The sequence below is a fragment of the Vicia villosa genome, unplaced genomic scaffold, assembly GCF_029867415.1.
Source record: "Vicia villosa cultivar HV-30 ecotype Madison, WI unplaced genomic scaffold, Vvil1.0 ctg.000133F_1_1, whole genome shotgun sequence".
NCBI lineage: Eukaryota > Viridiplantae > Streptophyta > Magnoliopsida > Fabales > Fabaceae > Vicia > Vicia villosa.
Window position 1 is genome coordinate 309,530 of NW_026705027.1, and position 18,980 is coordinate 328,509.

The following is an 18,980-nucleotide window of genomic DNA, read 5'->3' on the forward strand; positions in this document are numbered from 1 at the left end:
GCCGTGGAACTCCAAGAAGTAAATCGACGTCAACCCCTCTCCTTCGCCGTTTGCACGATTCCTTTCACCCCAAGGGAAAACATCCCATTTGGGAGCCACATGCCTGAAAGAATTCTTCCTCGCCTTTTGCCAGCCTCCTGGAAACGATTTGTCGTCGAACATAGTAGAAAACTCAACCCTAACCCCTTCTAAAGAGAAGGGAGAGAGAACATCCTAGAGAGAGAAAGTGTGTTTTTAAGCGTACCTACAGTCATACAATGAATAGACTTTGAAAATAATATTTTAATTATTTTCAAACCATTTAAAGACTTTCCAATTCTTCAATTATTTCCGTTTTTATCTAAGATAATTAAAGAGAAATTCTGGTATAATTTCCAATTCTTCATAAATATATATAAAATATTACACTACTAGAAATACTCAAATTTCCTGCGTATTTACCTGCGGATTTTAGCTAAATTTCCGCAGGAAACACGTTTCCTGCAGATTTTCCTGCGGTTTTATGTCCCCACCTAAAACCTTCGTGGGTAATATTTTCGGCAGCAAGTTCCGCAGGTAATTCCGCAGGTAAATCCGCAGGAAAGTTTCAGCAGGTAAATCCGCAGGAAACTTCCGCAGGTAAATCCGCAGGTAATTTCTATCTCAAATTAAAAAAAATTTATAAACTTTTGAAACATTATAAAAATCTTAAATATTTTTATAATGTAACTATGTAACCAATATAAAAATAAAATTATAATTTAAAATATTTTGAATTATAATGCAAATTTATAGAACAAGTTACTATAAAATCTGCTACAAAGTTAAATCAGAGGACGCCTCAGCACTTTTATTCATCATTTCAATCTCATGATTTCTCTCCCTATCTGTTTGAAACATTGCCATATTAACAAATAACTCTAAGTTGTATTCCATCACTTGCCATGTTAACGCTAATTTTTCATTTTTCCTTGACTTCATTCCAACCTTCATTGTATTTCCTATTAAATCAATGGGAAGTGGTTGCAGCGGAACCTGAACCATTGGTGGTTCATTGTTATCTTTGTTCTCTATTACTTCATCATCAACAATACCACTTGATTCTCCAGCATTTTCTTGTTCAAAATCACTTTTTTTCACATAACTACTCAAAATTTGTCCTACATAAAAACCAGGGTTTAATTTTTTTTCTAGACCAACATAGAATGAAATCACCAAATAAATGATGCATTGAGTCATAAACACTTCAATATCATCATATAATAATAAGAGTGTTAGACAGTATTTTAACAGTCATAATAATAATGATATTCAGAAAAGTAAATACACACATACATTTAATAAAAGCAATGAGTTTTCTCTAATATTAATTTTGTAACACACAGAATATGGTTCAATTCAAGAAATCAAGAACAACAACAGAAACCACTATACCAGCTACTACTGTAACATTCTTTTTCCATCTAAATGAGAAACAGTTTCGTTTAATGGAAAGAAAAGTGTAGAAGGTTGAAAAGATTCAAGAAGTAAACAAGAAAATGGTATGATCAAAATATACTTTGGCTTCAACGAAGATTCAATGGAATGAATAACCAGAAAAGGTTTCAACACTGAAAATATGCTCTCAATCAAACTATTGGGGACTATTCGGTTATGTTGTTGGTATTTAACAGAAAAAATTGAAATAGATGTATAATCCAGTGTGGTATAGAGTATTATAGCTTAGAATGTGACTCACTCTTACTAGCGTTGTTTACTCACATTGTGAACTACAACTAATAAGGTAGTTAAAATGAACGAAATGCGTAACTAATCAGGAGGTAATTAAAATTACCTGGATCATTCCTGGATGGTATCAGGTGTTGTTTCCAGGCCAAGGTGTACCATCTTGCATCACCCATCCTTCTTCAGGAACTTTTGTTGCTTTTGCAACAAGTCCATTGATACGAATTTTGAATTCTTCATATTCTCTCTGTGAAGCAAAGAGAAATGACCATTAAAAGATGCTGGTAAGTTCTAAGAAGCATGGATTATGGTATCACACACAAATGCATGCCAAGACAGAAGAATAAATATAATTGATTTGCAATTCAATCAGTTTTACCTTCATTGCTCTACGATCTTTGACAAACGATGGTTGGACCTTATCTTTCAAATAGTCAATTTTCTTTGAAAAGCACCACTCAGGTGCTCGCGGTTCAATTGCATATTTCTTACTAAAAGGAACCCATTTCCTAGCAAATTCTGATGTCTCGGCAAGAGCCTCAAATGTCAACATAGCAGCACCATCATCAGAGACATAACAAGAGACCTTATCCACTGGGTAGTCAACAGAAAGAATTGATAGTACAGTATTGGCTGTCACAATTGGGGGCTCCTTTAACGGATCAACAGTACTGACAAAAATGTCAACTGCTGCTAGCTGCGATATTTCTCTTCACCAAGGTTGTCAAGATCGAGATCTTACATAAGATCGGGAGAGAATAGCAAGATCGTAGAATATAAAATTGTAGCTAAGATCGGAAGATCCTGCCTAATTATATTTGTAAGATCGGGAGAGAGTAACAAGATCGTAAAACATAAAATTGCATGATATATGTTACTAGACAAGTGTATTAGTGATAAAATGACTTCTTTTCAAATTCTTTAGACATGTATGTTGAGTTTTTATATGTTATTATTACCACATGGACAATTTGTTAGACATTAGGGACACATTTGGCCAATTACTAGACATTAGGGACATTTTTTTACAATTTGACTACAACATGCGATTCTACTTAAGATCGGGATCGTTGAGGGTAAGTGAGATCGTAAAATCTTAAGATTTTAAGATCTAGATCGAGATCTTGACAACCATGCTCTTCACCCAATAGTCAATTGGGGGCTCCTTTGTAGTATCATTAGCATCACTTGCTTCAAAATCTTCCTCTTCGTTCTGGCTCACCCAATAGTCATGAAACCATGTTGAAGATTTCACAAGTTCCCACCATTGAGATGAAAAATCCTCCACTTGACGAAATGCGGCAGGTATGAAGAGAGGAGCATTTGGATTTAGAGCCGAACTTCTTTTAGATACCAATGCCATTAGAAAGTGCCACACAAATACAATAACTTCACAGCACAGTCCTACATAGTATGCATAAAGTATATCAGTTTGCATATACATGAGAATACAATAGTATTGTCCATCGCGAATCATAGAATCATGTCAAATACTGAAGTAAATCACATGTATTTTATAAAGCAAGAAGAACCAGTTTCTACAAGCCTATAACAGATAGATAAAGAAAAAAGACAGACACACACACACACCACTCTTGTTAAAAGCTGTTTATACACAAACAATCAGAATAATTGAAACATGAAAACAAATTTGATCCTAAGATTTTCATAACAGCTACTGAGAACAAATTGATGTCATTCAAAACAAACAACCAAATAAACAAACCAATTAAGTAAACCAAGCAATTTATTTTATACTAATACATGCTAAGACTAAGAGCTTGGTTGAGACTTTTCATCAAACACCTTGTGTGTAAGATGAAAAACTCTTCACTTTGAAAGCTTTCGATAGCAAGAACTGAGCAACAATCATCAATGATAACACAACTACGATTAAGCAACCAAGAATTGAACAGAAGAGAAGAAAGGAATTTAAAAACGCGTGAATACTTGCCTCACTGGATTTGTTGACAAAAACGCGAGAACAACCTTGGAACTCCACCGCGCACCTCCACGGTTACCTCAAAGCTCTGTTGCACCTCTCAATCTCGATTTCTCCGCCTCCACAAATCGAACGTGCCGCCGGAAACGTCCCCTGCCGGAATCCGTCACCTCGTCATAATATTTTTCGCCTGGTAATTCCTTCTCCTTCTTTAAGAGTGGATCAATTGGTTGATTATTTGTTAGCATTGTTTCATGATGAAGGAGAGTAGAGAGAATGACTTTTGAAAATAAGTGTTTTTTTAGAATGAAAAAGCACTTCTCATAAGTGCTTATGGGAAGAAGGCATTTTCACGTTACGTGAAAGCTACGATACTCTATCTAGTTTTCTTCTTTCCTTTTTCTTTGTTGATTATTTTGTTTTATTTTTAATGTAAACTAAGACTGCCAACGTCATTGTTTTTTGGTTATGTTCTAGTTATAGAAATAATCAAGTGCATTTTTTTTGTTTTTTTGTTATGTTTTAGTTATAGAAATAATCAAGTGCATTTTTTTAAATAAATTATAGAATTTAATTATATGTCAATGAATTAACAATTCTTATAATAAATCACTATACTACAAATTACATAAAGTATTATATTTATAACATCTATTGTATAGTGTCTTAAAAAAAAAAACATCTATTATATAGTCTACTTGTTTATTATAATATTATTATTTATAAATTATACTATTACTTATAAAATCAATTAATTAATAATGAACAATATTCAATGTGCTTATTTATGCTAATAATACTAAAGTGAATTAAAATCAAAAATTAAATTGTTGGGTTAAAATAGTCATATTAATACTTTCTGAAATATGAAGATTCATCATTAACTCCAATTCAATTTTAATCCGTTTCCCGACGTGTACGAAAATAGAATTCAGTCAATATGAATCTACACCCTTTTCTTTTCTCTACAAATTACAAAAGAAATAGTGTGGTTTATTATATTTAAAAAATATAATGAAAAATATATAATATCTATTAAACTCAAATAATTAATAAAATAGAAAAAATACTGATTAATTTTTTTATAAATTTTAACAAAAAATACTATTATTTTAAGAAAACATTTAAATATATTACATTTGCAGCAAAATCCGCAGGAAACTTTCCTGCGGAATTACCTGCGGATTTTGTATTACAACGGTTTTACTATAAAATATATATCCGCAGGAAACTTTCCTGCGAAGTTACCTGCGGATTTTATATTTTAGTTAGTTATTTTGTTTGAAATATAGTTTCCGTAGCAAAATCCGCAGGTATTGCTGCGGAATTTTCTGCCAACTCTGTATTCGCATGAAAAATTATTTTATTAAATAAAATTCCAGGAAAATCCGCAGGAATACCTGCGGAATACTTTCCGCAGGAATACCTGCGGAATACTTTCCGCAGGAAATTCCGCAGGTAAATCGAGTATTTTTAGTAGTGTTAATACATGTTTAAATGTACTTGTCAACACTTTATTTTTAAATAAAAGTTGTTACAAATATTTTTTAATTAATATATTTATTATTTTATAGTAAGAAGTTAAATTTATCTCAAATATTTGTTGTTCAAATCCTTTGTATCTTAGTTTAGCCTGACTAATCTCAAGTTAATAATTTTCTGAATCCCATATAGATATATATCATTCATAAAATGTAAATTACAAAAAAAAAATACTAAATATAACTTATTTTTAATAAAAAGTATATTGACTTCTTATCTGAAAATGCAGTAAAATAAATTCATTTATTAGTATTTTAAGTTACCTTATATTATAAATATAATTCTTAATTTTATTTTATAACATTAAAATAAATTAATTTTTTGAATGGCATTGATAAAATTATAATCAACGTCAAAAAATAACTGGATTATCCTTTATCAAATAAATTTAATCATATAAAGAAATATTTTTCCTGTTCTAGATATATATACTATGACTTTGCTGACTATTCTCTTCTGTACATTGAATTCAGAGATAAGCAAGAAACATTTATTGATTTATTTCAGGAGTACACATTTATTTATGAATTTATTTATGAAACTATGATGTTCGCACTCTCAAGTCTCAAACTCCCCCGTTTTATAAGATTTTGAAAACGTTTCTCTTCTTTGTACAAACAACAACATGGATTCTTCCACACTTTCAAACAACGTCACCAACCCTCTCCTAGTTAACCTTACTCCCTCACAACAAAATAATCAAACGTTAACTGAACTCGATTTCTTTAAGAATTGCTTCAACAATGATAAGGTTGTCTCTCCATCTGCCTCTGTCGTCTCTCTCCTTGACATTGATCATACCAACACGCCATCTTTTTTCAATTTCAAACTCAGCGTGAGTCATTCATTATTCATAACCCAATAGTCTATTACTTGGTTTTTGTTTATGTATTAAATTGTTCGAAGCTTTTTGATTTATAATCTCAATTATTTTACGTTAATTTTAGTGTTTGTTATTGTTTTTTTAGACTGGCACTGATCTCTGTCTTGGTCTGAACGTTCTTGCTACCAATGATGCTAGTGAACAAGAAGATGCTGACCTATCATCTAAATCCGATGAAGAAAACCCTAAGAATGAGGTATTTATGGTTACATTCATGCATAGTTTAATTTAATGAACTTGATTGATGTTTTTTCTTTTATTTTGGTCAAGAATTTAAATTGTTCTTGTGGTCATCCTGTGAATCATTATATTGTGAAATTTAAAATGTTTTCGATACAATTGTTGTTTTGATGCTGTTTGCGTATACATTGAGGGTGCAATTGTGGTTTACGACCATAATTTAGAGACACAATTGAGTGTTTTCATGCAATGGTGTTTGAATTCTATGAACTGTTTTCTAGATGTCTGTTCTTCGAGGAAAACTTGCTCGAATGAAAATGGAAAATCGTCGATTGAGTTTTATGCTTAAACAGCTTCAAACTGATTATGATACCTTGCAAATGCGTTTTGAGAAAGTGAAATTAAGAGGACATTGAAGTTCTGATCGATTGAAATCCCCACAGGAGAAAAACATTGAAGTTGCAAGAGATTTTTCGGATCATGATTTGGATAATAATGCTGATACAGAGATGGATCCTGATCTCTCTTCTTCAAGAACAAGAAGTTCTGATCAATTGGGATTCCCACATGAGAAAAACATTGAAGTTGCATCCAAGGAGTTAGTCCTAACTAAGAATGGGAAAGTTAGTGATGAAGAAAGGAATGACTATGGTAAAGGGACTAAAAGAGAGGGTAATCTTGTAGGTCATGCTGAGAGATTTCAAAAGCCGAGTCCTCTAAACTATGCTCCAAACTTTGTTAATGATGATTCAACTGATGTTGCTGCAATCTTGACGAGAGCAAGAGTTTCTATTAGAGCTAGATCAGATGGAATCATGGTAAATATGTCAAAAATGCGTAACATAGTTTTAAATTGCAAGTTGCAATACTTTTAATCTATACAATTTTGTAACGAGAAATTATTGTTATTTATTAGGTTTCTGATGGATGCAAGTGGAGGAAGTATAGACAGAAAATAGTGAAAGGAGACCCGAGTCCTCGTGCTTATTATAGGTGCAACATGGTTAGGGGTTGCCCAGTTAGAAAACAGGTAGAATTTCTTCTTTAAGTTTATCAAATTACGTGTGTGTGTGTATTTGAGAATAAGTTTCAAATATAATTAATGCATCGCAACCCCAATTGCATAGTAGTCGTACAGACATTAAAATTTCTAATTGTTGCCTAAATTGTTAGATATTTATTAAAATTTTGTATTTATTCATTAACTTCATATATGTGCTCAATTAACTGTAATTTAAGTCTACATACACAATGAATAACATCAATTATTGACATGACATGCATTTCACTAGGTTCAATATGACTAATAGTAATATTAACTCGATATGTGTTTCATCTTTCAAGTATATTGCTTCCATGCTCGAATGTAGTAGCTAGTTAGGTTGATTGATTAAAATATTTATAAACCGGCAACGAAAGTTAATATATTTCCATATAAAAATTGACTCACATCTCGTAAGATCGTGAGTTCATATGTCACAACATATGAAGGCTATCATAACCATACTTTACCTCCAGCAGCAATGGAAATAGCACAAACAACTGCAGCAGCTGCAAGAATGCTTCTTTTAGAATCAACTTTAAACAAAGATGCAACACCAAATGCAACTATTCCTGATTATACAAGTCTCGCAACTATCTCAACTTCTGCACCGTTTCGTTCCATAACACTTGACTTTACGCAAACTCCAAATCCTATACAATTCCAAATGCTTCAAAATTAGTACTTATTGCTCTTTGTTTAAAAACAGTCTTGCCAACATCATTAGCATTTGATTTCATTTGTGATTTAAAAAAGAAGATACAAGTCTTAAAGATTGGTTTAAGGATCATTGAACATTGGATTGAAAAGGACTGAAATGGACCTGAGCGTATTAGAAGCATTGATGCATTTCAAGTTTCTATCCCATAGAAGTTACTATTTTGGTCACCATTTAAGAAACCACTAGAAAATATGTTGTGAGAATTTATTTTATTTTACAAAAAAATATAACATCTTTGAAAAAGAAAATATGTTATATATTTAGGAACACACATGCAGAGATACTTGGTATCAATTTTTATGGCTTTTGCATTTTCGGGTAATGAAAATAACACTTAATTTTTGGGTAAAATTTCTTTACGAACTAAGAATCATCAATATATTGTCTTGCTTCAATAATGTTCTGGCTTTTCGATTTATTAATTTATTCTATTGCACATAGGTTATGTTGAATAAGCTGTTAGAGGAACCTGTAGCGAAGCTTCAAGATCGGTGGATTATTAAATTTGCAAATTATACATGCTTTATGGTTTGTGTAGATGTTGAAGAAAATATGACTAACTCAGTTTTCACAAGCCGAAAATAATCATATAAAGCATTACAAGTTAATAAACTTCTCTCATTTTAATATTTAACTTGCAAAGAAAGATTGGAGAGGGGTCTGAAGTATGGTTTTGCGAGGTTCGTAAATGTTGAGGATGAGAGGATGGTGGAGATCAAGTTGAACAACGTCTTGTTAGATGAGAGGAAGATTGCTGCTAACATCTCCAAATTTAAGAGGAAGATCACTAATCTCCATGTTGATGGGGTCACTAGACACAGGAGTTCAAGAGCAGTTTTTAAGAACAAAGGGATGGAAGGAAATGACGGTGTTGTGATCGCCGGTCCTTCCGGTGGATATGAAGGTTTAGCTTCTGGTTACACGAAAAGTTTCGCTGAGGCGGTGAGAACTGCAACGCCCGCAAAGACGATTATTTGCTTAATTAGTCGTTTGGAATATTTAGTGAAATTTTTGCGTTTTGGGACGATTTAGTCTGTATTAATCCGGGATAGTGGACCGATATTTAATCGAGAATTTTAAAATTTTCAGTATTAGAAATATTATTGGAATAATATTTGAAGTTTTAAGAATTTTCCGAGTAATTAAAATTAGACCGGAAAATATGAGGTATTAGGTAAATAGGGAGTTTAATAAAATAAATTGGATGGGCTGTGTATAGTGATGCACATGTGATTGGTTGTGGCCCAAATTGGAATTTGTGAGGTAATACATGTAACACCCCATATTTTCTAATTTTAATTTAATCGGAAATTAAATTATTATTTAGAATTATTTAGTATTTTGTTGAATTATTGGAGAATTATGGATTAAGGGCCATTGGGCCGGATGGTGAGATTAGTAGTATGGGGGTGCTAAGTGAGTAAGCCCATTACTAAATATTTTATGTTTTCATAAAATAAAGAAAATAAGGAAATAGAGTCAGAACGTGAAAAATGAGAAGTGGAAGAGAAGAGCTGAGGAACGTAAAGAGGAACCAAAGGGGAAGAAGACCAATCAAGAATCTTTGGCTAAGGTAAGGGGGGACTCTTCCAATTACCATCTCTTATTGTAATTATGGATGATAATGCATGTTTGGTTGTGTTGTTGAGTCAATTTGATCATATGTCAGAGTTAGGTTTTGGAATAATTTTAATAGAAGTTGAATAATTGATGAATACCTCTGTGAATTCTATATAGAATTGTATGTTAATTGATGTTTGTGTTGTGGGTATTATATCAATTGTTGTGTTGTTGTGTTCTTCCATGAAACACTGAATATGAGTTATGGGTTTCCAATAATTGGATAGAAAGTTAGGTTTTAATGTGTAAAACTGACATAGGATAATAGATTGATGAAATTGGATGAATACCATATGTTAATGTGTAAAAAGATGGTGTTTTAGACTTAAAATCGTAGCCTGTTATGAGTGAAAACGAGTGGAAACGTACTGGTGCGAAATTGCATATTTTTGGAGAAAACTGGTGAAATGCGTATGAGATTTGGTGATACGCGTATGGGAGCGTATGGATGAGGCCATACGCGTATGGGTGTGTTCATACTCGTATGGAAATTCTCAGTGTAAAATTAGTTCTGTTGATTCGCGTATGGGATGGCTGATACGCGTATGGGTTTGGGCCATACGCGTATGGGAGCGTATGGGAGGTGCCATACTCGTATGGGTTCTGTGTGTAAAAATTCTGTTTTTGTGATTTTCTTCGAAAGTTCAATGATGCGTAACTTTTGATCCGTAACTCCGTTTTTAGTGCCGTTTCGAGTATGATGAACCTTATGAGATAACCTATGAGTTTAAATGATAAAATGAGGTGTAGCTTTCAATTAATTTTGAATTATGAATTTATTGTTTGATGAATGATGTATTGTACATATATATGATGAGATATGACAATACATGCTATGTTTTAAACATGATTCGTATGATGATCTTGTTTGATTTTGTAATGGAACTCATGAGATATTTCATGTGATAATATGAGTATGATTTAAATACTTTGTTCGTTTGATGGATGATATATTGTTGACGTATGTGATGAGATGTGACAATATAAGACGTGTTTTGAAAACATGATTATGTGATGATTGTTGAGGATTGTACAATGATGATTGAATTGTTTTGGAAGATGTGAATACATGTATATTCTTACTTTTGATGATGATGATTAGTGTAATACATGTATGTTCTGTAATGATGGTGATGATGATTGATTGTATTGAATGATGTGATATATATATGAACATGCTTGTTATTGATGATGATGATGATGAAATGAGTATAGTTGATGCTACTCATAGATTGGTAATGATGAAAGTATGTTATATATATGTTACATGCATTCATAAACATGAGTTGAATCCTATATGATGAGAGGATTCATCGAGGGGCAGAATTCCCATTGTGTGGAATTGGTGCTGGCAGGACCGTTTCTGAATTGATGATAGATCGGTCGGTGGATGATTCCACTGGTGATGTTTGGTACCACATGCATAGTGTCAGTTGCATTCATATGCATGGATTTGATAACGTGGCTGAATGTATTTCATTATTATGATTGGTATTGTGTGTTTTGTGTGATGATGGATTATCTGAATATAGATGGATTGGGTGAATAATATAACTATTGATGTGTTGTTATTTATAATGCAATAATATTTGTTAATTGCGAATGAGACTCACCCTTACACTATATTTTTCAGATTGAGGATAGCGGCTCCGACTCGGTGAGGATTAGCTCATGAGTCAATATGTTGTTTAGCGTCGGGTCATGCTCTGATAGGTGTAACACTGGGGGAAACGTTGTTTTTGAGTTTATGATAATAACTCATTTTTGTTTAATTTATTTGAGGATTAATAAATCGATTATGTGATGTAATTTGATGATGTTATTCCGCTGTGTCAACATGATATATTATGAGTTATGAGTTATAATGAAATGTCTCTTAGTGAATGCATGACATATGACCGATGTTGTTTATTTTATTTATGAATTGTGACGCCCTTGTGCATGTTACTCTGATTTAATTATTAATTTCCGTGGGGGTTTAGAAGGGTGTTACAATAGTGGTATCAGAGCAGGTCGGTCCGTCCGGCCAATTGTCGAGTCAATTAAGTTGCACGACAGTTGAATACTGTCGGTGTTTTATCCCTTGGTACGCGACATGTGAGTGAATCACTGTCGGTACTTGGTTGTTTGTTGCAGGTGTTGGATTGAAACAAGTGGGGGAGAAGCTTCGCTTCTCGGTTATGTTTCAGTTGTAAGAAGATTGATTCGGTAGGTGGTTGTTGGCAACAGTGTGAGCGTTGTCGGAGTTTGTTGTTTCCCGAGTCGAAGGTGACTTGGAATTAAGATTTGATTGGTAATTGAATTGGAACATCTTGAAGGAAGATGATTAGAGGTATTTGGTGATTATTTGTAGGAGAGGAAAATTGGAATTTTGCGATGTGTCAGCTCTGCTGGTGTGCTGCGAAGTTGTCAGTTGAGTAGCCTTGGGTCTTGGAAGAGGATCAGTTGCAAGTTTGCAAAGAGGATTGCTGTAGTAACGTTTCAGAAATCGCAATTCGGCGATGGGATGTGTTGCTCAAGTTATAATAATGTTTGGAAGTGAAGAGATATGATAAAGGGCTGTTTGGAATGCGATCGAATTGAAGAGAATGAGTTTTCGAGTGAGATTTCGTAAGCAAAACGCAGGAAAATTGCTGAATAGCTGCGGAACTTCGAAAATTCATAACTGGAGTTCTGGACATCCGATTCGAGTTCCGTTTGAAGCGTCGGAAAGCTAACGAGATGAACTTTGTTATAAAAATGGTTGCAGCAGCTGTAACATATTTAATTGTGACAGGATGACGTTGGAAAGAGGTGAAGTTACGGTTACTCTTGTTCTTAGAACTAGACTTATTGGTACTGCACGGGATGTCAGTGTCAGTGTGGAATGGATCGATGGAATAATTAAAAGGTTTGTTGAGGAGTAATTTTAAGAATTGAATTTACCAATTGAGGAGTTTTGGATATATCGTATAGAGTGTCGCTGCATGATGTCAGTGTTGCATTTTCGGGCATTGATTGGAAAATTCATATCTTGAGTTCCGAGTGTCGGATTAATGTGCCGTTTGAACCTAGGAAGAGGAGAGATTATGTTCTTCATTATGGTAGAGTTATAAATACAGTAGATGTGATCCTATGAGAAGATATTGTGAAGTCGGTTAAGGAAGCGTGAAACTGTTGAATAGGAATGGTTCTTACCGCGATTGTTTGAAACGAAGTTGAGTAGGACATGTTATTGATGAGATGTTCGGTAATAAAAGTGGTTGGAGGGCCGATGGATTTTAGTGAGAAGTGAACTAGTAGTAAAGATGGGATAAAATTTAGAACCATTGGAATTGTATTTGTGATGGCAAAGTAACGATAAGTATAAAAGAAGAATCGTGGGGAATTTCTAACATTTGTTGACGTGAGGAAGACTTTGTTGGGATTCCGAGTGGGATGATATTTGGACGTGAAGGATGTAATAGAATTTGGAGTAAAACCGCAAGTTATGAATATTGTGCTATTGTGTTGAGTAGGAAGTCTTTAAATATGTCGGTGCTAATGATGAATGAGTTGGATTTAATTGGACAATTTTGAGACTTGAGTTGGTATGTGAAGGCACTCCTAATAGTGTTAGATTGGGTATGCTAGAAGACGACTAGTGGTATTCTTGATGAGATTAGAAAAGATCAGAAAGATGACGTTGAGTTGATCGATAGGTTGACTTTGAATTACCAAGGTAAAGGCGGTGAATTTAGAATCGACGAGAACGGTGTAATGAGGTTGAGTGATTGGATTTGTGTAACTGATGTTTTGAGCTTCGGAAGAATATTCTAGAAGAAGGACACCGTAGTGGACTATTGAACTATGACGATGATAATGAGTTTGGGTACAAACTCGGAAATGGACACTATTATGTAGTAACGACGGTTTATGCTTAAATATGATTTTCAACTAATATTGACAAATTTAGGACTTGATCACCCTAAATCTCTTGTTGGTAGTAGAGGGAATCATATAGAAGAGATAAGCTTGTTTTGTTACCTTAATGGTTTAAGATGTGATGAATATTAAACCGTGAGAATAATCACTCACCATGCTGTGTGGACTTATGAAGAAGTGAATAGGAAAGAGTGCAACATATTGGACGATGACTTAAGACGGGTAATCAGAGTCGCGCAGCGAAAGTGTGATGTGGAGTAGGATTATGAGTACTGCTCGCGGGAAATAAGGAATTAATATGTCGGAAGCTTACATAGAGAATATGTATTGATTTGTATATTGGATTTTGAATCCCGTGGATGTAAGGATGTTATGTCAAAGAATTATAACTCTTTTGAATAATTGCCGAGATGATGAATATGTTATTACGATTGTACGTAGTTAATGAGTATGTATTCGGCGAAATTAAAACGAAGAGTTGATGTTATATGATGTTGTAATAATTTTGTGTTGTTATTGAGGCGATATTGTAAATTACATATATAATGAGGAATTACACTCTATGAAGGACGGAGTTGATTTCATTCTTAGTAGAGAGCGTGACTTAGTTGAGCTATTTTGTGAGCGATGGTATATTGAGGCTGATGAATGTGCACTGGTTCGGATGGTTAGGATGTTTAAATAGAGGAAGTAAATCAGGAATTGGTTTTTGTTGGATGCAAGTAAGGATTGCTAAATGGTAGATTAGTACCATGAATGATGAAGAATGATTCTTGAAACGAATGAGTAAAGAGAGTCGAAATCGGGTAAAACTCAGAAATCTATTTGGTATAGATGATTGTGATGAGTAGTCAGAGTAGTGCGGAAAAAGCGGAATGTAAAGTGTTGGATAATCGATGGCTTGACTTAAGGGGAGTCAGATAATTGGAATTCAACGGTATAGGGATATGAGTATTGAGTTCTTGAAGGAAGCAGTTAGTGAAAAGTGTAAGTATTAATTTATCACTCAGATGGAAGAGTATGTCTAAGGTTGGTATGTTTGGTAGATGGTATGCATTACTGCAGTGTTGATCAGTGTGATCATACTATAGATTGTGTGATTGTATTACTCGGTTGTTGAGCGTATTGTATTGGTTGTACCTCAATGTTCTGTTGTTGTTGACCTTTGGAGATATAACGAGCTGGTTACTTGGGATATGTTTTCGAGGACGAAAACTCTTTTAGTGGGGGAGAGTTGTAACACCCCATATTTTCTAATTTTAATTTAATCGGAAATTAAATTATTATTTAGAATTATTTAGTATTTTGTTGAATTATTGGAGAATTATGGATTAAGGGCCATTGGGCCGGATGGTGAGATTAGTAGTATGGGGGTGCTAAGTGAGTAAGCCCATTACTAAATATTTTATGTTTTCATAAAATAAAGAAAATAAGGAAATAGAGTCAGAACGTGAAAAATGAGAAGTGGAAGAGAAGAGCTGAGGAACGTAAAGAGGAACCAAAGGGGAAGAAGACCAATCAAGAATCTTTGGCTAAGGTAAGGGGGGACTCTTCCAATTACCATCTCTTATTGTAATTATGGATGATAATGCATGTTTGGTTGTGTTGTTGAGTCAATTTGATCATATGTCAGAGTTAGGTTTTGGAATAATTTTAATAGAAGTTGAATAATTGATGAATACCTCTGTGAATTCTATATAGAATTGTATGTTAATTGATGTTTGTGTTGTGGGTATTATATCAATTGTTGTGTTGTTGTGTTCTTCCATGAAACACTGAATATGAGTTATGGGTTTCCAATAATTGGATAGAAAGTTAGGTTTTAATGTGTAAAACTGACATAGGATAATAGATTGATGAAATTGGATGAATACCATATGTTAATGTGTAAAAAGATGGTGTTTTAGACTTAAAATCGTAGCCTGTTATGAGTGAAAACGAGTGGAAACGTACTGGTGCGAAATTGCATATTTTTGGAGAAAACTGGTGAAATGCGTATGAGATTTGGTGATACGCGTATGGGAGCGTATGGATGAGGCCATACGCGTATGGGTGTGTTCATACTCGTATGGAAATTCTCAGTGTAAAATTAGTTCTGTTGATTCGCGTATGGGATGGCTGATACGCGTATGGGTTTGGGCCATACGCGTATGGGAGCGTATGGGAGGTGCCATACTCGTATGGGTTCTGTGTGTAAAAATTCTGTTTTTGTGATTTTCTTCGAAAGTTCAATGATGCGTAACTTTTGATCCGTAACTCCGTTTTTAGTGCCGTTTCGAGTATGATGAACCTTATGAGATAACCTATGAGTTTAAATGATAAAATGAGGTGTAGCTTTCAATTAATTTTGAATTATGAATTTATTGTTTGATGAATGATGTATTGTACATATATATGATGAGATATGACAATACATGCTATGTTTTAAACATGATTCGTATGATGATCTTGTTTGATTTTGTAATGGAACTCATGAGATATTTCATGTGATAATATGAGTATGATTTAAATACTTTGTTCGTTTGATGGATGATATATTGTTGACGTATGTGATGAGATGTGACAATATAAGACGTGTTTTGAAAACATGATTATGTGATGATTGTTGAGGATTGTACAATGATGATTGAATTGTTTTGGAAGATGTGAATACATGTATATTCTTACTTTTGATGATGATGATTAGTGTAATACATGTATGTTCTGTAATGATGGTGATGATGATTGATTGTATTGAATGATGTGATATATATATGAACATGCTTGTTATTGATGATGATGATGATGAAATGAGTATAGTTGATGCTACTCATAGATTGGTAATGATGAAAGTATGTTATATATATGTTACATGCATTCATAAACATGAGTTGAATCCTATATGATGAGAGGATTCATCGAGGGGCAGAATTCCCATTGTGTGGAATTGGTGCTGGCAGGACCGTTTCTGAATTGATGATAGATCGGTCGGTGGATGATTCCACTGGTGATGTTTGGTACCACATGCATAGTGTCAGTTGCATTCATATGCATGGATTTGATAACGTGGCTGAATGTATTTCATTATTATGATTGGTATTGTGTGTTTTGTGTGATGATGGATTATCTGAATATAGATGGATTGGGTGAATAATATAACTATTGATGTGTTGTTATTTATAATGCAATAATATTTGTTAATTGCGAATGAGACTCACCCTTACACTATATTTTTCAGATTGAGGATAGCGGCTCCGACTCGGTGAGGATTAGCTCATGAGTCAATATGTTGTTTAGCGTCGGGTCATGCTCTGATAGGTGTAACACTGGGGGAAACGTTGTTTTTGAGTTTATGATAATAACTCATTTTTGTTTAATTTATTTGAGGATTAATAAATCGATTATGTGATGTAATTTGATGATGTTATTCCGCGGTGTCAACATGATATATTATGAGTTATGAGTTATAATGAAATGTCTCTTAGTGAATGCATGACATATGACCGATGTTGTTTATTTTATTTATGAATTGTGACGCCCTTGTGCATGTTACTCTGATTTAATTATTAATTTCCGTGGGGGTTTAGAAGGGTGTTACAATACACCTAGGTTTTGGAAACTCAATAATATAACGTTTTGAGGAGAGAATAGTAGCAGATGGTAGAGGAATAAGGGTTTTGGTGATGCTACGGAAAGACATTGCTGTGAAGAAGAAATTGCGGAAAGGAAGAAAAATTGTAGAAGAGTAAAGAAACCGAAAGGATTACGCGATTCCGAAAAAACTGGGATTCGACCGGAATTGTAGAGCGGACTCCGAATATAAGGTAAGGGTGGGGTTCTTGTTCTATGAACGGTGATATGATTGACCGTATGTGGGGTTTTTGGGGTTATAATTTTATCTCTGCGTTGTGTAATTGTGTGTTTTCTATTACTTAATTTTCTGAAAAAATTGGTATATAAGTCGATGCTGCTATGACGAATATATTGATTAATTATGTTGTTTGTGATATTGGATGAATTGGAATTATTCGTGATAAATTTGATCGATGAATTTCTGTGATGTTGTGTTGTTGAATTACTGTGATGCGATGTTGTTGGTAATTCTGGAAAAATATGAACGGTGTAATTAGGAAGAAGGAAAGAAAGAAAATAAAAAAAAATGGGACACGGGGGCCATACATCCGTGGGGTGGGAGCCCCATGTAACTGAGAAAAGAGTGGGGTGAGGGCCACACATCCCTGGGGTGGGCGCCCTAGCTATGGAGATGGGACCACTCACATTTTTTTAACTCATTTTATTAGTAAATAAATTAATTGCTGGTAGTGCTACTTAGGTGCCTAATAGTATTATTCTGTGACTATTTTATTATCATGTTAGTTTGTATGCCTTACATAACTCACTCCATAATTAAAGATAGTATTACTTAATAAGGGCTATTGGATTAATGAAAGACAAAGTGAGATATTTTAGTAACACTAGCAAATAGACACCATAATAATGCTACGTCCTAGTAATCAATTAAAGCAGAGTATTAGTGGTTGGTACATTAGGCACTACTTAAAATTATTTGCAGATTTAAATTAGGTTTAGTTAAACCATTGGATTGAATTAGTAGTGACTCATCTGAAGGATAGAAAAACACTTAGAAAGGGGGGTTTGAATAAGTGTAGTCTAAAAACTTGAACGATAAAAACAATTTGCACAGTTATTTTTATCCTGGTTCGTTGTTAACTAAACTACTCCAGTCCACCCCCACGGAGTGATTTACCTCACCTGAGGATTTAATCCACTAATCGCAACAGATTACAATGGTTTTCCACTTAGCCCACGACTAAGTCTTCTAGAGTATCCTGATCACAACCTGATCACTCTAGGAACAAATGCTTAGACACAAGCTAAGATTTTCTTAGAGTATCCTGACCACCACGTGATCACTCTAATTACAACTGCTTAGACACAAGCTAAGACTTCCTAGAGTATCCTGATCAACACTTGATCACTCTAGTTACTTACAAATTAATGTAATCAATTCTAAGAGTATTACAAATGCTTCTGAAAAGCTATAATCACAACAGTGATATTTCTCTTAACGTTTAAGCTTAATCTCACTAATATATTACAACAGCAATGTAGTGAGCTTTGATGAAGATGAAGTTTCTGAGCTTTGATTTGAACAGCGTTTCAGCAAGTTTTTCAGAATAAGTTCGTTCAGAAAATGTTAACCTTGCTTCTCATCAGAACTTCATATTTATAGGCACTTGAGAAGATGACCGTTGGGAGCATTTAATGCTTTGCGTATTCCGTACAGCATTGCATTTAATGTTTCACGCTTTTGTCAACTACCTCGAGCCTTGTTCACGCTGTGTCTACTGACGTTGCCTTTAATAGCTTCCAACGTTCCTTTTGTAAGTCAGCGTAGCCTGCCACCTGTACTTTCTTCTGATCTGATGTTTGTGTATACAAC

At 34.0% G+C, this 18,980-nt stretch overlaps 2 protein-coding genes across 2 annotated transcripts; one reads left to right on the top strand and one right to left on the bottom strand.

Annotated features, from left to right (window-relative positions):
• Window positions 1-795: 795 nt before the first annotated feature.
• Window positions 796-2,510, bottom strand: LOC131624503 (uncharacterized). Its single transcript, XM_058895467.1, has 3 exons — window positions 2,084-2,510; window positions 1,814-1,951; window positions 796-1,139 (listed from the first exon to the last, which is right to left on the bottom strand). The coding sequence occupies exons 2-3, from the start codon at window positions 1,878-1,880 to the stop codon at window positions 796-798; spliced, it is 411 nt and encodes a 136-aa protein (XP_058751450.1). The 5' UTR covers window positions 1,881-1,951; window positions 2,084-2,510.
• A 3,303-nt stretch (window positions 2,511-5,813) lies between these two features.
• Window positions 5,814-9,046, top strand: LOC131624528 (probable WRKY transcription factor 31). The gene is made up of 7 exons (XM_058895484.1): window positions 5,814-6,023; window positions 6,157-6,267; window positions 6,533-6,646; window positions 6,695-7,069; window positions 7,168-7,281; window positions 7,712-7,877; window positions 8,658-9,046. The coding sequence occupies exons 1-7, from the start codon at window positions 5,814-5,816 to the stop codon at window positions 9,044-9,046; spliced, it is 1,479 nt and encodes a 492-aa protein (XP_058751467.1).
• Window positions 9,047-18,980: the final 9,934 nt, after the last annotated feature.